The sequence below is a fragment of the Gymnogyps californianus genome, chromosome 7 (assembly GCF_018139145.2).
Source record: "Gymnogyps californianus isolate 813 chromosome 7, ASM1813914v2, whole genome shotgun sequence".
NCBI lineage: Eukaryota > Metazoa > Chordata > Aves > Accipitriformes > Cathartidae > Gymnogyps > Gymnogyps californianus.
The window spans coordinates 31,918,274-31,938,149 of NC_059477.1; the positions used below are offsets into that span (position 1 = coordinate 31,918,274).

General features: G+C 40.7%; 1 protein-coding gene across 1 annotated transcript in view; it reads right to left on the minus strand.

Moving 5' to 3' along the window:
* The window catches only part of ADCY5 (adenylate cyclase 5), a 224,165-nt gene that overhangs the window by 82,615 nt on the left and 121,674 nt on the right, over positions 1–19,876 (minus strand). The window contains exons 2-3 of the mRNA XM_050899524.1: positions 11,530–11,679; positions 6,242–6,363 (exon numbers count right to left, since the gene is read on the minus strand). Of these exons, the coding sequence (XP_050755481.1) occupies positions 6,242–6,363; positions 11,530–11,679 (272 nt within the window). The remainder of the gene's footprint in view (positions 1–6,241; positions 6,364–11,529; positions 11,680–19,876) is intronic.

A 19,876-nucleotide genomic window follows, 5' to 3' on the forward strand; every position in this document is an offset into this window, starting at 1 on the left:
CAAAAGGCACTGTTAGCAAGCCAGAAAAAACAGCCTCATGCCTATACTCATCAACAAGAATATACCACTAAGCAACACATTGCTTTGGCAAGCCACGGCACTAATATGTCCAGTTACAGCTATATCTTGGGAACCCTCCTACTAGCTGCAATCAGAGCTCAGCTTTGCACTACTATTTATATTGATAAAAGTCCTTTAACACCAAGAAACATTAAGCCTAGATGTCCTGTGTGCAAGCACAGTGGGAGGAGGGAGGAAAAAGATGTTTGCTTAGTTGAAATTCTCACAAATTTCATAGCACACAATTACATAGCACCTTGCAATCTAAAAATTTAACACACTTCATAAGCAACTAATTAAGCATCACAACACCAATAAGGCAAAGAGGTTAAGTTGACATGGCTGGTCTGAATATCTTGACACTCAGCCAAAACGCAACTATTTGGTCATTTTTAAGGGGAGAATTTTTTGTGTTAGAATGTAATTAAATGAGAAAATTAGTTAAAAATGTTTTTCGTTTACAAAGCTGAAAGCAAATGGATTGTTTCATTTCTACAAATGGTTTAGTTCAAGTTGTCAAGATGTTTAAAAAACTCTGAGATCAGGTTAATGTTGTTGAGTACATGATTCATAAGAATTGTGTGAAGGGGAGAAGAGAGGAAACTGTCACTTTCACCGCGCTTGGATGCCAGCCCTAAAATAAGCTTCTTGAAACAGTTCATCACAGGAATTTCCATGACAAAGCCAACCTTTATCCCTTCACAGAGGACTTCAAACCTCCTTTTATAGCACACACATTACTATATTTGGCCAAACCTAGATAACATTAAAGCCATTATCATGGCAGTGAGATATTATAAATAGCAATAGTAATGTAAAACATTTAAAATTCTGCCTGGGAAGCATGATAGATAAACAATATTATCTATGCGTATTTTAGGGTTTGTCTATCAGACATAATCTCATTCATGATAACGTGAACTGATTTAGTTACATAATTCACCTTGTTGTTTACCCAAAATTACTTGCATAGTCTTGGGAACTCCTTTCCTGATTGCATTTGACAATAGACTTTATATTTAACACACACATATGTGGGAAAGGTCAAACCACGCTCTGAAGTTCTGGATTTGTCAAAGTTAATTCTCATTCAATAAATCAGGACGGGAAACAGTTTTGTTCTCTGTTAAAAGGTTCTGTTCATTTGCATCAAAAAAGAGTGTATTAACCCCAAACCTCTTCATCTTAGTTTCATCATCACCCTAAATTCTTCAGAAGAACATAATCCTGAAACAAATTTTGTTGCCAAAAATTGACAGGAAATTATATTTTCATTGTGGATAAATTAGTCTCTGAACTTTACTTTCCATAACAATAAGCAGGAGATTATGAACTCATTCACAGGAAGTCCTGATAAGGCTCTAAAAAGATTTGCTTTTACCCATTCAGGTCAGAAAGACCACTGTATTTTGAAAAAAACCCATCATCTTTCCCTGAACAGAGAGATAGCCCACCCTCTAAGAGAAGTGTAACACAGTAAGCAGTATCATGGCAGAACCGCCCCTTATTAAAGGACCATGGCTGTGTTTTACAGATCTACTACTGGCACCTGAGGAAGATGTCTTTTCTACATAGGTTTTAAATTGACTCCTTTTTTCTTAAAAAAAAACCAAAAAAAAGAAGCGGCGTGTAACCTTTTTAAAAAGAAAAAAGAAGCATATAACCTAGTATCTAAAACTAAGCACATCACAGCAGAACTGGTCATTTAAAGACTCCCCATTTTAAAACAGAAAAAAAACCCCCACACAGTAACTTCACATAATTTTAGAATAACATTTTCTGCTGGTAGAGTGGTTTGGGTTTGTTTTTTAATTAAAATTAGATGTGTTCCCAAAAGCCCAGACCCAATCATCCCTGAAAATTAAAATATTTAATCTCGTCTGGAACAGAATTTAGTAAACCACTTCTCCCACACAGAATGTCAAACCAGGCTAAGTGCATGAGGCTGTGCCTCTGCGCCTCCTGAGTTCAAAGGACCAAAGTTAAACCCAGCTGGATGGAAACCTCCAGTGTCAGTGAGGCTCATTATTTCCATGTTGACTGTGAAATCAGTGAGCAACCTCACCCCAAAAAATCCAGTAAAAATGAAGATCTCAGGCTCCAGGCATTACGATGGCAATCAAACTTTTAAATCAACAGCTAAGGAAAATTCCCATCCATTATACTTTCATTTATAATCTACCTTTTTAACTAATGTGGGAGAGTGGGAAAAGAGAATCGCTGGATACAGCTGATGGAGGAGGGAAACTCGCACCTCTGTGCAGACACACAGACCTTCCCACTTCTACGAACTGCGGAGGAAATGCTCCTGCTCATAGATCATCAACAGGAAGCCAGATTCAATGGCTGGGCACAGCACCCTTGCACCGACTTCACATACTTCTCAATTGCCTTGACACAATAACCTTTAGCTCATAGAAACTTGGATCTTATGACATTTTTGAATAGTGACAAAAACAAAACAAAATTGCTTGGAGTGTTCTCATCTCAAAAGCCTCCCCTTGAGCATTTCCCCACAAAAAGTGAAGAGCATGCTTGCTTTTATTCAGCCATTTCATTAATCCACATCATTGAGATGCTACCCCACACCACCAGTGTGTTTCTGTGTGCACATAAATGCTTCAAAATCATCCGCAGTCATTCCCACTAGAGGTGGTTTCAGAGCACCCAGGCAAGAGCAAAGGCTCCATGCTGAACTCCTAGTGTGAAATGAGTCATTTGTTCCAAATCATGTTTCCTTTTTCAATATTCGTACTTAGTTATTCATCTCCCTAAAGTACATGAAGATGAGATGTTCCTAAGTTACCTTCTATTTGCTCTCAGTATATATACTATTTTATTCCTATTTCTTATCTCCCTTTTCCATCCTTTTCCATGATCTCAGTGGGCTTTGATTTAGGACCTGGTAGGCACAGACAACGAAGTCCATACTTTGAGGAAGATATCATTGAAGTTGTTTCCCCTTGCAGGATCTTTTGAGACCTCAGCCTCCCTTTGTACTGGAGACAATCAGCACCTGCAAGGTTCCTAAACACTCATTACCATGAGGAGCAAAGTTAAAATTACTTTTAGGCTGCAGAAGATCATCTATTACAGATGTGTTGGGTTTGTGTGGCGGGGGTTTGTGTAGCAGGGGAGGGGCTACAGGGCTGGCTCCTGTGAGAAGCTGCTAGAAGCTTCCCCAGCTCCAACTTGGACCCGCCTCTGGCCGAGGCCGAGCCCGAGCCCATCAGCGATGGTCGTAGCGCCTCTGTGATAGCATATTTAAGAAGGGGAAAGACTGCTGAAAAGAAGAAGAGCTACAGCGGAGAGAGGAGTGGGATGTGAGAGAAAGAACCATGCAGGCACCGAGGTCAGTAAAGAAGGAGAGTGAAGAGGTGTGCCGGAGCAGAGATTCCCCTGCAGCCCACGGTGAGAGGGCAGGCTGTCCCCCTGCAGCCCATGGAGGTTAAGGCTGGAGCAGAGATTCCCCGCAGCCCGTGGAGGACCCCATGGTGGAGCAGGTGGCTGGGCCCAGAGAAGGCCGTGACTCTACAGGAAAGCCCACGCTGGAGCAGTTCATGGAGCAGTGTGTGGAAAGGACTCGTGTTGTAGAAACTCATGGAGGGCTGACCCCTGTGGGAGGGACCCCACGCTGGAGCAGGGGAAGAGTGTGAGGAGTCCTCCCCCCAAGGAGGAAGGAGCAGCAGAAACAGCGTGTGATGAACTGACGGCAACCCCCATTCCTGTCCCCCTGCGCCCCTGGGGGGAGGAGGTAGAGGAATCGCGAGCAAAGCTGAGCCTGGGAAGAAGGGAGGGGTGGGGGGAAGGTGTGTTTTTAAGATATGGTTCTATTTCTCGTTATCCTACTCTGATTTGAGTGGTAACAAATTAAATTGGTTTACTTTTCCCCAAGTCGGGTCTGTTTTGCCTGCGACCATAAGTGGTGAGTGACCCCTCCCTGTCCTTGTCACGACTCACGAGCCTTTCATTATATTTTCTCCTCCCCATACTGCCTGGGGGGGGAAGGAGTGAGCAAGTGGCTACATGGTGCTTTGTTGCCAGCTGGGCCTAAACCACGACAACGGAAATGTTCATGTTATTCAATAAATATGCAAGATGTGAAAATTAAATGTTTGCAAGCTTCCTGTTAGGTACCCATCAGGACAGTCCAAGGAACGGATTGGTGCATATACCCATTTATGTATGCATGTTTCACCTGTCATGTTACTTCACAGCCATAACTGAAAATCATAGCAAACTGTTTTCTCTTTCTATACTCTGGGTCATGTGTCATTTTTTGTTGTATCTTTTGAGATCTCCATGGCTCCATACCAGCCATTATCTTTGGTCCATTTTTTCCAATCATAATTGTTCCGTCAGATTTCCCTCTCCCTTTAAAATTGTTAATTTGTAAATTTAGTTTATTATTGTTTATTTAGTGATATAGTTAAAATTGCAAATAAGTATCATCCTAAAAAGATAATCACCTTTACTAAGACTTGACTGTACTGAACAACTTTCAAACCTGCAAATAATGACATATGGAAATTGATGTGAAAGACTATAATACCATACTGACTAGTCTCATGTCATATCTAATGAATTGCATTCAGTTTGAATGTCAAGTTGACCTTTGAGTACTGCAAAAAAGTAACTTCTCTATTAAGAAAATTCACAAATGGCATCTATCACAAGAAATTTACACACCTTGAACAAGCTCAGTGCCATTAAGGAAAAAATGAATGTAGAGAAACAAAACCTAATCTAATCTACTGTAGCACATACTCTGCTGAGGGCACTCTGGATGGCCTCTTCCCCCCACTTTCATCACCATATGTATATTCTTTATTTTTCATCACTGAACCATTATTGTCTTTGATATCTGATAATGTCTTTGTCTTCAGTATTGCCAGTGGATCTTTATCTGTTTACTGAGTCACAACCAAAAATATGAAGGGCTGAACTGAAGTCTATCCAAGCCAGCACATAGACTTGCCCTGATTTCAGTGAGTTTTGTATCAGACTCTACATTCAGCAGTGACCAACCTCCTCCCAATTTTCTGCTTGTACATTACCTCTCCCCACTACCCTCAATGCTAAGGAAATGTCTTCAAATGCTTCAGAATTTCATGCGAATTTCATCGCATCAGCTATTGGAGATTATGCAGGCCGCAGTATATTAGAGATGTAAGAAATCCACTTTTATTTGTTGAGCACCAAGTATCAGAAAATTTAATTCACCAACATACTTAAAGCTACATAAGAGAGAAGGCTATGCAAGCAGTTTACAGGAAAGCCTCTTGTTGGAAGGGGAGATGGAGAGGGGAAGAAGGGAAGCTCTCTGTCCCCAGTCCCTGTGCCTCAGTAGAAGTATTTATAGACTGACAGAGCTGGTACACAGTTCCCGGACCTGGCTTAGCAGAGACATAAGTGATCCCCAAAGAGGTCAGGTACAACAGCAGAGGTAAAATGCATCAAGATTAAGTTAAACTTAACTTTGTAACTGCAGCCCATAAAGATATCAAGCAACTAAAGTACTACTTTATTGCCTCTTCCCTGGGAAGTGAACAGTGGGAGCCTGGTGATGTTCAGAAGCTCATGGGGCTGGACTACCCCAGCAACACGGACTGGGTTTGATTTTGCGTGACTTGCCAGAGATTGGATATCGATTTCTTCCGCTCATCCAGGTAGACCAAGGAGCAACATATCGCTGGGTGACTGAGCAGGTGCCAACGGCTGTCAGTAATGGACCCCCCAAACTGGCAGAGACCACTCCACGTGATCTTAACCTCAGCTGGGCTCTGCAATTCACCCCATGGAAAGCATCGCCAATCTTTAACTTGCATCCCATCATGGCTTATCAGAAGGGTGCTTGTAACTGTCAAAAAATTACTAAACCCAAATATACCACCTTCTCAAAACCACTGAGATTCACTCCAGGAAAGAAAGGGGGGGGGGGGGGGGGAATCTAAGGAAAGAGATCAGTTAAAGTTGCTTCTTAAAGGAAGACGTTGCAGGAATGTGGCAATCCTCATCCCGTCCTATAAACAAACTTTCAAAAGTCAACTGGTGACACTTTAGAGTCTTTACACTTATTCTGGATTATGTGTCGCTGTCATCTTTGTCCCTGGGTGTTAAGTGCCAAGCACTGGGAGGGTCCCTCCTCCCCAGCAGCTGGGAGACAGGCTGCTGTTCTTACCTGACATTGTCATGCTTCTGGATGTAGATCTTATGAAACATCATATCTTCCTGTTTGGCATTAATGTCAGCTTTCATCTCCATGGCAACATGTCGAGGAAGTACAGAGAGCAGGAGACGCTCCTGTGGAGTCAGACAGATGAACCAATTAAAACACCTGCTGCCCAGTTAACAAACACACTTTGTTCCTTACTGGGGAGAAATGAGTCATCAGTTTGGTGAGAGATGAGTACAACCAAGCAAAATGGTCTCCATAAACCCAGCAGCTGATCCCCCCAACAAGTCATATGCAATTCTGTCCCAACCCCACAATAAGAATTCAATGATTTTAGAAGAAAAATTATGATTTTTCATCCCATCTGCAGTGTGCTTGTGATTCATGGTTGCCAATTCTTGCAAATGAAGGAGCCATGCAACTGAAAAAGTGCCCGTGCACCATTCTTGGAAGGACTCTGATAAATGATACTGTCTGACCTCTCACACAGCCTTTCCACACCACCCTGAAGTCCTCCTTCACATAACACCAGAGGACTGATTACCCCAACACCCTTGGGCACCATTTAAAATTCCTTCCTTTCCTATCTAATAATCTAAGCACATTCCCCCAACAGGCACAAACCTGTTCTTAGCAGCTAAAAAGTTAATAGGAATGCCCTGACAAAACTAGCACGAAAAGTTAGCCCAACTATACAATGCAGTGTTATACTTCTACACTTAAAACCACTATTAATGCCCAATTGCATTAAGACCTGTAAACTCACCCACTCACCTACAAGAGTATTTTCAATAACCACCTCTGTCATCAACAATTCATGGCTCTCCACCCTCACTTGGCACTTTTATTTACTGATAATAGCCTTAGTGTGACTTTCATAACATTATTTTGTAAGCTGTTCCGTATATATTTTTGCATGCTAGGCAAAAATTAGTTTCATGACAAAATGGTGACTTTCTGGTAATTTTCCTAAAAACTCACACAAAAGCCTGTGCTTGTCATTATTCTAAGTTTGGTGGCAATTTCATGCAGAAGCTATAGAATTTAAATCTGCAGGTAATATGTGCCCCAGGGATGCATTTGTGTATTTCAGGAATCACACCTGAGAAATTCTGCCCAGACCTTCATTTTATTCCCACTCACATCCCTCGCAGTTCAAAAGAAGTTTTTGCTATGGCTGAAGAAGGTGGGGAGCATCTCCTTTGGGATCAGCTCCACTGTGGTCCAACCTGCAGGCAGTGCTCTGGAATAGCTGAAGAATCCCAAAAGCTTGTGCAGCTCTTGTCTTTATTTTTCTTTACCTGCAGTGAGCAGAGGGAAGAAAAGGGCCTTCCTTCCTGATGACACAGACACAACGTGGCGTAAACGAAGGTCCCTAACCTTATCTAACAGCTCATTAATTCTCAACAACACAGGGAACAGTAGGGCTCAAATGCAGTCCTGACTCAGAGGGGTCAGCAATCCTGTACTAATTACTCACGTCACCAAACCTCTTGCCCATACTACAGTTATAGGCACATTCCCGGTTTCTAATTCCTACTTTAATTGAAAGTTCCCCATTTATTTCTTCCTCTAAGGAGAGAGAGGAACTTTGGGGGAACCAGAGGAAGATGAATTGACTGGAAATGTGCTCAGCATGCACTGAGACATTTTATAGTCTGCGGCACTGCCCAGTATTTCCTTTTTTTCCCCTTCAATGTGTACCTTAAAGAGATTGATTCTTGCCTCCAGTCTCTGAAGAGGTAGTAATAACACAGAAGGAGATGTGTTGGAGGGATTTCTATCTCCTCCGCTCAAAACTGCAGCAGTCCTGACAAGATGCTTGTTTTTTAAAGTACTCTCACCTTCACTAGCATACTGTAGGTGCTAACAGTTACATATCCACATTTTTTAAAAAAAAAGATCATGAATCATGCACGTGTCCTCAGGCTTCTGTCAGCTATTAGCATACTCCTTGAGTGCAAAAGCACAACACATTTGTATGCTTTCCAGAGTAACTGTGTATATGCTGTTGTCATTTGCATATTATAAGAGGCATCCTTGAATGTGTGAAAGCTGCTACTTTACGTGTGATTTTACACATCTTCTAAATAACTCGGAGCTTAATGGGAGGTTCAGGGGCACCCACAGGTTTGGAACATTCCCTGTAGACGCACAAGCATGGAGGGATGTTTTTTTTTACTTGCTTGCAAAATAGGGACACATTCAGGGGACTGAGTTTCTCTTACTAGTTTCTCTTACTCCAAGAGAGTTTCATATACATTTCTGGGTAACTTTTGCTTGAGAGCCCCCATCCCTACTCTTCCTGACACCATAGGCACTTGCCAGATTAAATCACCAATATTCTCAAGACACTTGAGATCTCCAGGAGATGAACTAACACCACTCTGAACTATCACCAATCGGGGAATAAGATAGGCTTATCAAGTGAAACAAGTGCATGTAGCACAACATTCCTTCATGCAGCAACTAATTAGGAAGTTGAGCCATGTTACAGAGTTGGGCGATATCTTTATTCTGTTTGTTGGGAGCATCACGATCACCGAAAATAACCTCTGAAGCTAACAGGAGGAGGCTGTACAAGTGCCTTTGTAAAGCACAAGCCATGTTAAAAGACCTTCAAAACAACAAAATCCCTACGTTTTACTTCAAATGGAGCACAGAAATTAAAGTCTCCACTAGACTACAATTTTCATTTTGCTATAATGACTAGAAAGTACTGCAGCCCTCACTGTAAAATCACTTATTATGCACCAGCGAGGTGACTGGGACTGCTGTTTTACAAGTATAACAAGGCAGCATTCTGACCTGATAAAAAAAGCAAGAGCAAATTCATATATAATTCTCACTTCAAAATAAGAGACAAGTATAGTTCCACTGAATTATACATTAAACAAATGCATCCCGAGGAGCACTAGTCTCTAGAATAGGCACAGATGAAAGAGTACAATACAGATTTACATACGTACACAGAGATATATGTATACGTGGGCACACACATCCCTACGATGACTCTGTACTACATAGGAATTTTAACTATTTATGTCATACTCTCCCAAGATGACCTCAAAGCACTACAAATATTTAATGTCTTATGACTATCCATTTGTCCTCAGGTTTAATAACACTGATTTTTCACCACAAGTTAAATGATGCAGAGATGAAAAAGAGAAGGAGAGAACAACTTTTCAGAGACAAAAGACAAACAATGCTAGAAGGAAAACTGTGCAGTCCCAATAACCCATCTCTTACTCAAATCCTAAGTATTTGCTCACTACAGATTGTGGAGAACACCCATTTTTTTATCCAAGAGTATTTTATTCTGGGCAAGCAACAGTGATTCCTGTTATGGCTCTGCCCTAGGTCATCTCAAATAATGAAATCACAAAAAGTCTCTCTTCTGCATTGGACATTCTGGATTTTATTTACTTTATTTACTTTATTTACTTTCTTGCTAATTTTGGGTGCTGGTAGATGCTTAATAAAGGAAAATACACATTCCTTTGCCAGAGATAATCTACCTGCCTTTAATAGAGAACAGCACATAGGAGCACCATCAGATCTCCAGAAACAGGCAAGCAACGATAACAGTGTTGGGCTCTGCAGTTGTCTTTCCCTCCACCCCTGTTTGGAGACTGGCTCTCCCAGATGCAGGATGAGCTGCCCTTATTTGTGTCTGCTGTCACCTCAAGATTATCTCAATGCATTATGCATAGGGATGCATCTGAACTGAACCTGGAGATCAATGTCAGTGCAGGCTGTAGCAGCAAATAATCTTATTAGGAGTCCCCAGCTGCCAGGACCCACAGTTACTGCTGGAAGTACTGGAGGGTACTTCTAAGTGACTGGCTTTGACCCATGTTTTTCTGATGTCCTGGCTTTCTTCTGTACGGTATAGTACTTTCTGGGGAGGGGGAGAAGCAAAAGGCATGAACCTAGGGCATTTGTCAGGGCTTTCTTCATTAACCACTTCTGACAGAGAAGCTCCTAAATCCAGAAAAGCACAAGCATTTGAGCCATGCTGCTAAGGCAGTCTCTCAGCAAGTAGGACAGAGCTGTAATCAATAAGTAAAATGGGGTACTCTCTTGGCTCAATCCTTTCCTCCATCTCAAAGTATGGAAGGAGGAGCGGCTGCTCATTTCATCTTTCTGAGACTACATTCATTACAAAGGAAAAAGGAGCCTTGAGCGTGAATCTCGTTTTCATACATATACTATCAAAATAAAGCATGTGTACACGTTATTTCACAGTAAGGGTTAAACAGTAAGTATGTCAGCCAGAAGTACCTCATGAAACATTGCCAAAAGACAAATCCATAGATGCAGATGGGCTGAGACATGAGGGAAAATTAAGCTATGTTGCCACAGAGATGCACAGACACTCCAGTTGATTCATTCCCCTGACCTCTTCCCCAAACCCACAACCAAGCTCTGAGATATCTCCCAAGGGAAGAGTGGAAGCCCTGTTTCATGATTCATTTCAAATTGGACTGGACAGACCACTACGAGATGTACTGCAGGGCAGAGATGTGTGTTAGCAAGGGAATAGTCAAGCTGCCCCAAAAGGTCTTTTGTATCTAATTCTGAGGACACAAGAGATTCGTTGCAAGAGAACCCATGAATGAATTAGGGGAGCAGATGCATTCGGTACCCTTGACGACTAGGCTGTATGCTGGCAGCAACAGGTCTTTTTATAGCAAAAAAATCAAAGTTGGTGATTAATCTTACTTTTTGAACAAATACAATTCACTTGAGGCCTATAAGGTATACAGAGGTATGCAAGCAGGTAGGAACCTTTGGAAAAGGCAGGAAGAAGACCCTCTTTGGAAGCATCAAGGGACAGTATGTTCTGTGGACCAATTTTTACCTTTCACTTCTGAAACCTGCCTTACAGCTACCTGTTGGCAGTAGCTTTGCTGACAAACACACCACGTTTTGACCTTACAAAGAGGGTCAAGCTGAAGCCTGTGTGTTGCATCTGCATTCGACACGTGGCTCCAATGATGGGTGCAAAAAAACTATGCAGACTCTCTGCGTACTGTGTAATTTTAATCCACAGAGCACAGACCACAGGATTTGTTGATGTCTGCGGAGAAGTCCATCAGAGTATTGGGGAAGAAATACTCCCCTGAGCTCTCTTTCAAACCTTTAAAAATCCTGCCCTCTACCATCAGCCTATTCTTGCTTGGATTAGTCAAGAAACAAGAGGCCTGCAAATTCTATCCTACAGGAACAATTTGCATGCTAATTCTGCTTCAGCAATTTCATTTTTCATTTCCCACTGTTGCTCTTACCTGCTGCTGGTTTTCCCTTTGAGAATGCAGCCTGGCTTGTATGCATTCCCTGGTCTCCTGGAAAGCTTGTCTTTGGGACACCTCTGCTGGGTAGTGGGTACACACGCCTACAATGTTTGTACAGGAGAAGATGAGAACATTGGAGACCAGCTGCAACAAAAGAAAAAAAAAAAAAGGAGAGAAAAAGATTTGGTTACACTTTGGAAGCCTGCCATCAGTAACAAAACACCAGCCAGAACCCAGCCCCTTCCATGACTCCTTAATCCAAGCCACGCTTAAACCTCAAGCTCTTAATTCCAGTGAATTTTACCTCTCTAGTCTTTAAAATATAAAACTTCCATATATGGCCTCAAATATATGTTCTTAACACTGTGTATTACTTCACTGGTAAAAAATACAATTCCACTGGCAATTCTGTTATCTTGCTTTTGGTAATCCAGTATCTTGGAACTACTGTGACAAAAAATCTATCTAAAAAATGCATCATTGCTCTGTCAGCTAAGAGTCAGCTAAGACTCATGCAGACAGATCTGACAGAGGAACACAAATATTTCCATGTTTGTGTACCTACATATCTGGCTTGAAAACATATCAAAGATACATTAAACCATTATTTTGAAATAGTGCTTAAAATACTGAAGGGAAAATGTTGGTATTCACCAGGTTTAAAAGCAACCGAATTTTTTTTTAATCTAGTTCCAACTCAAAATTTTATGTTACTAGAGAAAAAAAATTACTTTTTTTACATTTCTGTGAACAAGACTACAGAAAGAGTTAAGTCGGAAGCATATTTGGACTAGACAAGCATGAAGGAAAAGCTACATCGCTCTTCTGCTTCCACGTGGGTTATGTTTTGTAAGGAAGCAGTCACATAACTTTTGCTGAAAACTAGCATTGTAATTTTTTATTTCCCAACTATTTTTTAATAAAAAGTAAAAAAATAATCCATGCCCATTGGTGGCATTTGGTTAATGCAAAATGTTCAAAACCGCTTCTGATGGTATCATGTAAGCATTTCCCTTGACAGAAGTCAGTCACAGTATAACTTTGAGAGCTGCACAAGCTGTACTGGATCTCCCTTTGAGGACAGACTTACTTGAAACACCTTTGATCTCTTCTAGGGGGAAAGACTGTCAGACCTGCAAGATTCTTAAACATAGGGATCTTTGGTCTATTCCCTAATGGGTCCAAATGTACCCTTCGCCTTTATTACTTTTTTACTGCAGAATAAAAAAAGTAATTTCCAGACCAGCCCATTCCCTGAAAATACAGGGCCAGGCTCTGAAGGGCAGGAGGGGTGCGGGGCACTCCTCAAGCCCTGAGCTCACAGGGGGTGCTCAGGACTCCCCAGACCAACTTGGTCACTGTGCAGGACAGAGGAGCCGCCCCCGTGCAAACATGGACCCACAGCCCAAAGAGTAACAACCTCTCCGAGAAACCCCACTGGGATTACTCTATACTCTTTGACTACATCCATGTGCTAAGGACAGCAACAATTATTTTATTAACAACTCTGCCTTGAAACAGGATTGAGGCAGAAAAACCTCATCTTTCAGCTTAAAACAAGCAATACCTTAAGCTACAGCCAGCTGAGGGACTTCTCTCTGTGGACGGCTGCCAGTAGATGGCAACACTCCAACTTCCCAAGCTCCTGCATCAAAGTGCTGCATTTTGGGCTACGTCCCCGTCCCCGCAGTGAATTCCTGCACTTACGTATCATACGATAACGTGCAGGTTATAGATACCCACTGGTGATTATCATGAATGCCAGCTATATGTATTTGCAGATAACTGGTTTCCAAGGAGGAAACTATTCTCATCCCCTGCAGATTGCTCCCTCCATCCAAAGAGTCCACACTTTGGACAGACACAGGGCTATCGAAGGTGCAGGTCATACACATGAACATGAAATAAGCCCTGATCCTAAACTTACACATTCCTTTCACAATTATATTCTCATTCAGCTCTTTCTATGGCTGGCTGGATCCTGCCAGATCCAAGGTCCTCCATCTCTCCCAGTCAACTTCCACCCAGATCCTGCCCAATTACCCTAACCCAGTGCTGCATCCAATGGGCATTTGATGGTATTTTTTTGCTGATAACGATAATTTTTAAGGATGAAAAATCCCCCCACAGTATAAAAAAAACCACTAATGCTTATTATAATGAAGAAACAGCTTAAAAAGAGAACAGAAATAGAGTTTTCCTAGGAGTTAGTTACTCTGATTCCTGCTCCATGGCTGCACTGATTGTGACTCACAGCCTGTGAACACCACTTCTACAAGCTCAATACAGTTACTATGGGCTCAAAGGGGTTAACACTAAATAGCATCTTTTGCATGGCCAGATTACAGCAAGACTCCCAAATCCTCTCTATTGGAGCTATTCAGTTGCGTGGTAAGCGGAAAATTTGTCAGGGCATAGAAAGCAGTATAAGCATGCATCATATATCTGAAATGGATAAAACTGAAAGCACAGAAGATTTTAACGAAATATGCAGTTTTATTTTTTGATACCAAGAATCTGAGACTTCATTTCACTTACAGTCAATAGCGCAAACCCAAAACAAACTCCCCAAAACAGTGACTCAACTCTTGCACCAAGAACAGGAGACAACATGTGGTTTAGATGGCAGGCAACATATCAGGAGTTAACCAAGCAGAAAAGAGGAACACCTCAGTCCTGAAAACAACGTCTTTTTGGGTATATCTCAGTGTCAACAAAAAGTCCCCCCAGCAGGGCCCACCCATGAAGATACCACTGTTGTGATGATGCCAAGCTGTACAGTTTAAGGCACATGATTCATATTATGATCGAGACCAACATTGTCAAAGGGGAGTACAAAAAACATCATCAGACTTGACATTATTGATAACATTTGTGGAATGCAAAGCAATTTAACTTTTCAGCACTCACTGATGTCATTTTACACAAACCCAAGGGACTTCGCAGACTGATTTACAAGACAGACTCAGATGACCATGCTTCATCAAGTAGAAATAAAAACTATATTGCAATGTAATTTTTAAGTAGCAGGGGACAGACATCTGTATTTATTCTGTTAAGCAGAAGCTCATTTAATTCACAGTATGGCATCTTTGCAACACCCTGAAACATAAGGAGAGAAATTACAGTGCAATGATGAAAGTATCAAAGATCTGCAGAGATTTAAAACTGAAGCTCCTACAATTTGCAGCAACACTTGTTATGTGAGCAAGAGCATTTTGTTCAATATCTGTTCTCAATAATTTTCTTCCCAGGTATTTTAAAACATAATAAAGCAAAAAAAAAGAAAAATATTTCTAATCTCATTAATTTTTTTCCCATAGTCCTCTGTCTTAATAAAATAAATTTATATCCTGTTTGCCAAATGGTACTACTTGCTTATCAGCTTCCTTGCCATTTTGCTATGGTAACCAGCTTCAGTCCCAGGAGGAAAGAGATGATATAGATATTAAAAAACTGATTCCCTAAGCTCCATGGCCTGAAAAGTAAAAACATATTATGGCAACTATTTCAGACAATCTGTGCTTGAAGAGCTGTTCAATGCAATGGGAAAATACGGTTGTCTATTTTGTAGTTGATTTCCTTCCCCTGCCTAGCTAGAGATTTAGACTAAGAAGATTCCTACCCTTCTGATTTTGGAAAATCATAGTTTATAAAAGACTATTTCACTTACATATAACTCCTAGATAAGCTATTAACCTGCCTGCAGTATTTCCGTATTTGAGTATTTCATCAACTAATACGTTTACTCTTACAGTATCTGTGTGTGGCAGAGAAATGTTATTATCCTTGTGTTACGGAGGCAGAGTTCTTTAAAGGTGATTCAGTACCTAAGGAAAAGCTATGTACTATGAGGGGTTTTCAAAAATCACCATGACTTCTTAGTTCCACTGAAATAATAGATCACTCAATCTCAGACAACAAAACAGACCAGACAGTTTCTAGTCACTTTGATTTCATCACACAAACAGAGCACTGCAATGCTTTTGTTGAATCTCCCACAGGAAACCGTTTTCATATTTTTTCCCTTGGTGACTGAAGGAAAAAAAGAGAGAGATGGAAACAGTTTAGTTCCACATGTTCTAGGAGTTACAAAAACCTGGTATTACAAAATCAAAATCAAGAGTTAAATTTGGCCTGACACTATTGTTACAAAATTGATGTTTTGGGCATTTCAGGCCAGGCTGAGGAAGAACCGGGATGGCTCAGTGACCAGGGGAGAGCCTCCAGACGACCACAAGCCGAAAAAAGCATCAGCTTGCATCAATATTGCCACGCTTCTCCTTGCTGTGTTTCTGTTCAATTATTCTTCAAACACCAGATGCTATTCAATATGTAATTAAGAGACAACAACATGCTTAAGAGGGATAGCGTTGAGATAAATTTTGTTAGTTGCCTACCTCTGCCAGAGCAAACAAGGCTGGCTACTGACATGAGAAGGTGGGCCATACTCCTCGGAATATCACCGCTTATTATAAAAATCACAGCTTCTGTTTTTTGCCAAGTTACTCTGCTTTGGTCCACTTCTCTTGCAGAGGCTCAGGGTTATTTCTGTTCTGAGATCACAGCACTATGCTGTGATCCCTGTTAGTTTTCAACGTGACTAATCAATATTTTGTTTTTCTATTTTTCATTTAAATCAAAATCTTTTTTTTGATATTTTCATAAGCCCGATTTTGAAAACAACTACATCTTAAGCTTTTACTGTGGGGCAGTAAAACTGTCACAAGGAGAAGGAAAGCACATACATGGAAATTAAAAAGTCATGCAAAACAATCTAGAGCAAACAACAAACTACGTATCCCTTCCTTCCAGAGTGTGACACTGCTCTGCCTCTGCTTTCCAGCTCTCATGATACTCATCCAGTAGCACATTTTTTTATTAAATCGCTTATCAGTGCAATGGCTAGGTTAAAAGCAGATAACTGAGTTTCTAGACTACATTTCATAGTGGTTGTATACTGAATTGACAAATTGGTCCAATTATTAATTGCAAGGGCAGACACTGAAATTAGCTTTACTTTTGAGAGTTCCTTTTTTTAACTGTGAAAAATTATTATAAAATATTTAATACTTATCTGAAACAATGTAAGAACAAAAATATGATGGACTACAAAATCTCTAACTATTCAAGATATCTCTACAGCACCTATGCATGCAATCCAGAATTGGAAGTACGGATAAATTCTAAAGATAAAAAGCACAAACATTATGAAAAAATGTTGTTATAAGGTATAGCTGGTGCTGTTTTTTAAACACTTTCCCTGAACAGCAATTAACCCTCTATTCCCTCTTTATATACTGCTATCTAATAAAAAAATTGGAGTAGCTACAGAGCCAAAGGCATAATGAAAATTAAAACGAAAGACAACATCAGCTGGCTCCAAGATCAAATTACTCATGTATTTGTGCTGTATATACAACAACATCTTTCATTTCCCAGAGCTACAACTAGCAGAGTACTAAGATAGTAAAAACTTGTAGATTATGCTAGAAAGATAATTAACAGTTAAAGTCATATGGTCTTCTCCCAGTGTTTGGCCAGTAAAGAACAGGATAAGTACTAGTGAAGAAATTAGGAGGAGTTTTTTATTTTAAATGTGACAAGCACTTTTACTGAGTACTTGAAATAACTGCAACAACAAAAGATTACATCAATACACCAGAGTCTAAGAACAAACTTTCTGGAGTTGCTATATAGTGCCTTCCCTCTCTGTTCTGCTGCCTCTGTGCAGCAACCACTTACTTGGATCTCGAGCAGAACAGAAAACTGGTTACAGCCACCATCTTCCAAAGACTTCTCTAAGTGCTCTTTGTGCACACGAGTAGTGCTACTGAAGCCAGGTCTGAAAGTTTAAATGCTTCCCTAAGTCATAGTATAATTTAACTATCCCAAAGTAGCAGAATTTATTAGAGAGTCATGCTCTAGATACACAGTAAATCTCTTCGGTTGACGTTGAGAGCAAAAAATTTCTTTGCAGAAATACTTCTGAAACTTTTTTGCATATTCCTTCTATTTGGGAAGCCTACAAGGAGCAAGAACTGTCTACATTAATCTTTCAACTAGATTCTATATTCAGCGTAAAGTTACTTGCTGAGAGCGAAGCAGTGGTATTTTGGCTGAAAACACTAAAAGAACCCTTATGCCACTTGTGAATGTCTCTGTTCAAGAATTACAGTCAATAAAAACATTACACTGAAGCTATCCATTCTGTAAATATCAGTGACCACCTCACCTTTCCAGCCCCAGCATATGTTGATCTCTTAGATGTGATGCTCTGCTCTCTCAGGGAAAAGCCAAACAAGTATTTCGCCTCACATAAGTTCATTCTTTCTTTAGAATAAAAAATTATTATCTAACTTACCTTTTAAATACATAGTTGCAGGTAGAGACATAATACACTACCCCCTCATCCAGAGCAAAAAATTTAAGATTTTTATATTTTTTCAATTCTTCCAGTTGTTTCAGAGGACATCAAAATGTTTGATGCTGCTTTCTTAATTTAATGCCTCACACCTTATTCTACAACATTTTAATTCATTTACTGCTTGTTGTAATTGCAAACCTTTCGTGCATTCTTTCCCACTGATATTCTTATTGTCATACAGAATACCGTATTTATGATTTGAGTGTTTTATAATTAAAACCTTTAAATCCCGATTTTATTAAAGAACAAAACATTACCAATACAGATGTATTTTTAGTAAGCATCTCAAGAGGAAACATTCCTGCATCAAACTGATAAACTCCACTTCCCTATCACTGTTTTATTAATTAATTTTTCTGCTGGAATTTCAGTGAGATCCTATTTTCTTTGGTTACTGAGAGATAAGGTTAAGAAGACGAGAATATACTGTCCTGACCAAATCTTGGCTTAACATCAGCTAAAAGAAATATTTCTGTGTCTAAATTTTCCTGGAACTCTATCACAATCCCAGCAAAGCGTCCTCTGTATGGTGGCACAGGCTGGTGGGGAGGAAGTGCTGCCCTTTGCTAGCAATAAAATAGTAGGGAAGGAGATTCCTGGGTCTTATCGTCCATCCTCACTGAATCTCCATGGTAGCCAAGTTTCTGTGCATCTTCACACTTAACATGCTTTACGAGCTATGAATCAGCACTGGTTCTCATGCAAGGATCCTTGATGGTGAACCGGATGAAGCAAGCCGACAGCCCATGGCTAAGCGGGAGAGACAGCCGCGTGGGAAGCTGCCACTCCAGGGGAAACATCCAGTGGCCCTTGGATGCAAGAGTGAGACCCTGAAACAACTCAGGGGAAGGCTTCTTCCACTGAAAATGGGACATATCCCCTTTCCTCTCCCCTGTTAACAATTCAACCCCTGCTTTATTATTTAAATTATCACCTCTTAAGTCTTTGCAACCAGACCGTCTCCTTCAACTCCAATGGCTTCTTATCTTAAGAGACGGCACACCAGCCAGATGCCCCTCCTCTGCACAGACAGCTGAGCACAAGCTGCAAGTTTGGCCAGTTTCAGATCTGCTCTGGCAGCCTCCAGAAGGAACAACATGCTAGAAATGGAGGGCTGGGATTGCCACAGCTCTCACAAGCAGTACTGCACAGCGGGTTAGTCGGGGCACATTTAACACTCCAGCTCACTTAACCTGACCCGAGCGAAAATGCGTTTGTACCATGAGTGAACTCATCCCCCTGGAAGTGTGTTTATTTCTGATCCATAGAGGTACCTCTGTGTCAAAGACTTCAGCAACCAAATACAATCTTACTGAAATAAAAGCTCTTCAAACAGGACTTCAAACATTAGGTACATCTCTTTGAGGTCACAAAAGTGGATGAAAGCTCCTAGACGTTCTGTGCATGACTCACAGCTGTCGTTAGGTAAACATCTTCACACACAAAGTATGTCAAGATAATTTTGACAACTGTACAATATTTGCCCAGATGCATGATAGCTTAGGCAATTTAGACAATGACTTTAGTTAAGAAAATTAAGCAAAGCTCTGATATTCCAGCAAAATCAGTTGTTCTGCAAATGATTGTAAGTACGTTTGAGTTTGAGTTGTCTTCATGCCAGTCCCACCTGCCCGCGTGCTCCCAAGGCGGGAGGAGCTGTTCAGATAAGAAGATACAATAAATGTTAATTTAAAAGGTGTGAAGAGAAAACATTGTAATTGAATAGAAGTTGGGTTAAGAAGTCTGGTTATGCTTTTGAGATTCTCCACAATGCCTCTGAAGCTAAAGGAAGCTGTAATCAATGAGGAGAAAGGTCAAGAATGTGCTTGATTCATCTTTTATATCCTCTTTCCTTCCCTATCTGGTGGAGGGGATGCGAGGAAATAAAGCCAAATGTTTAGGTTTTCTATCAGG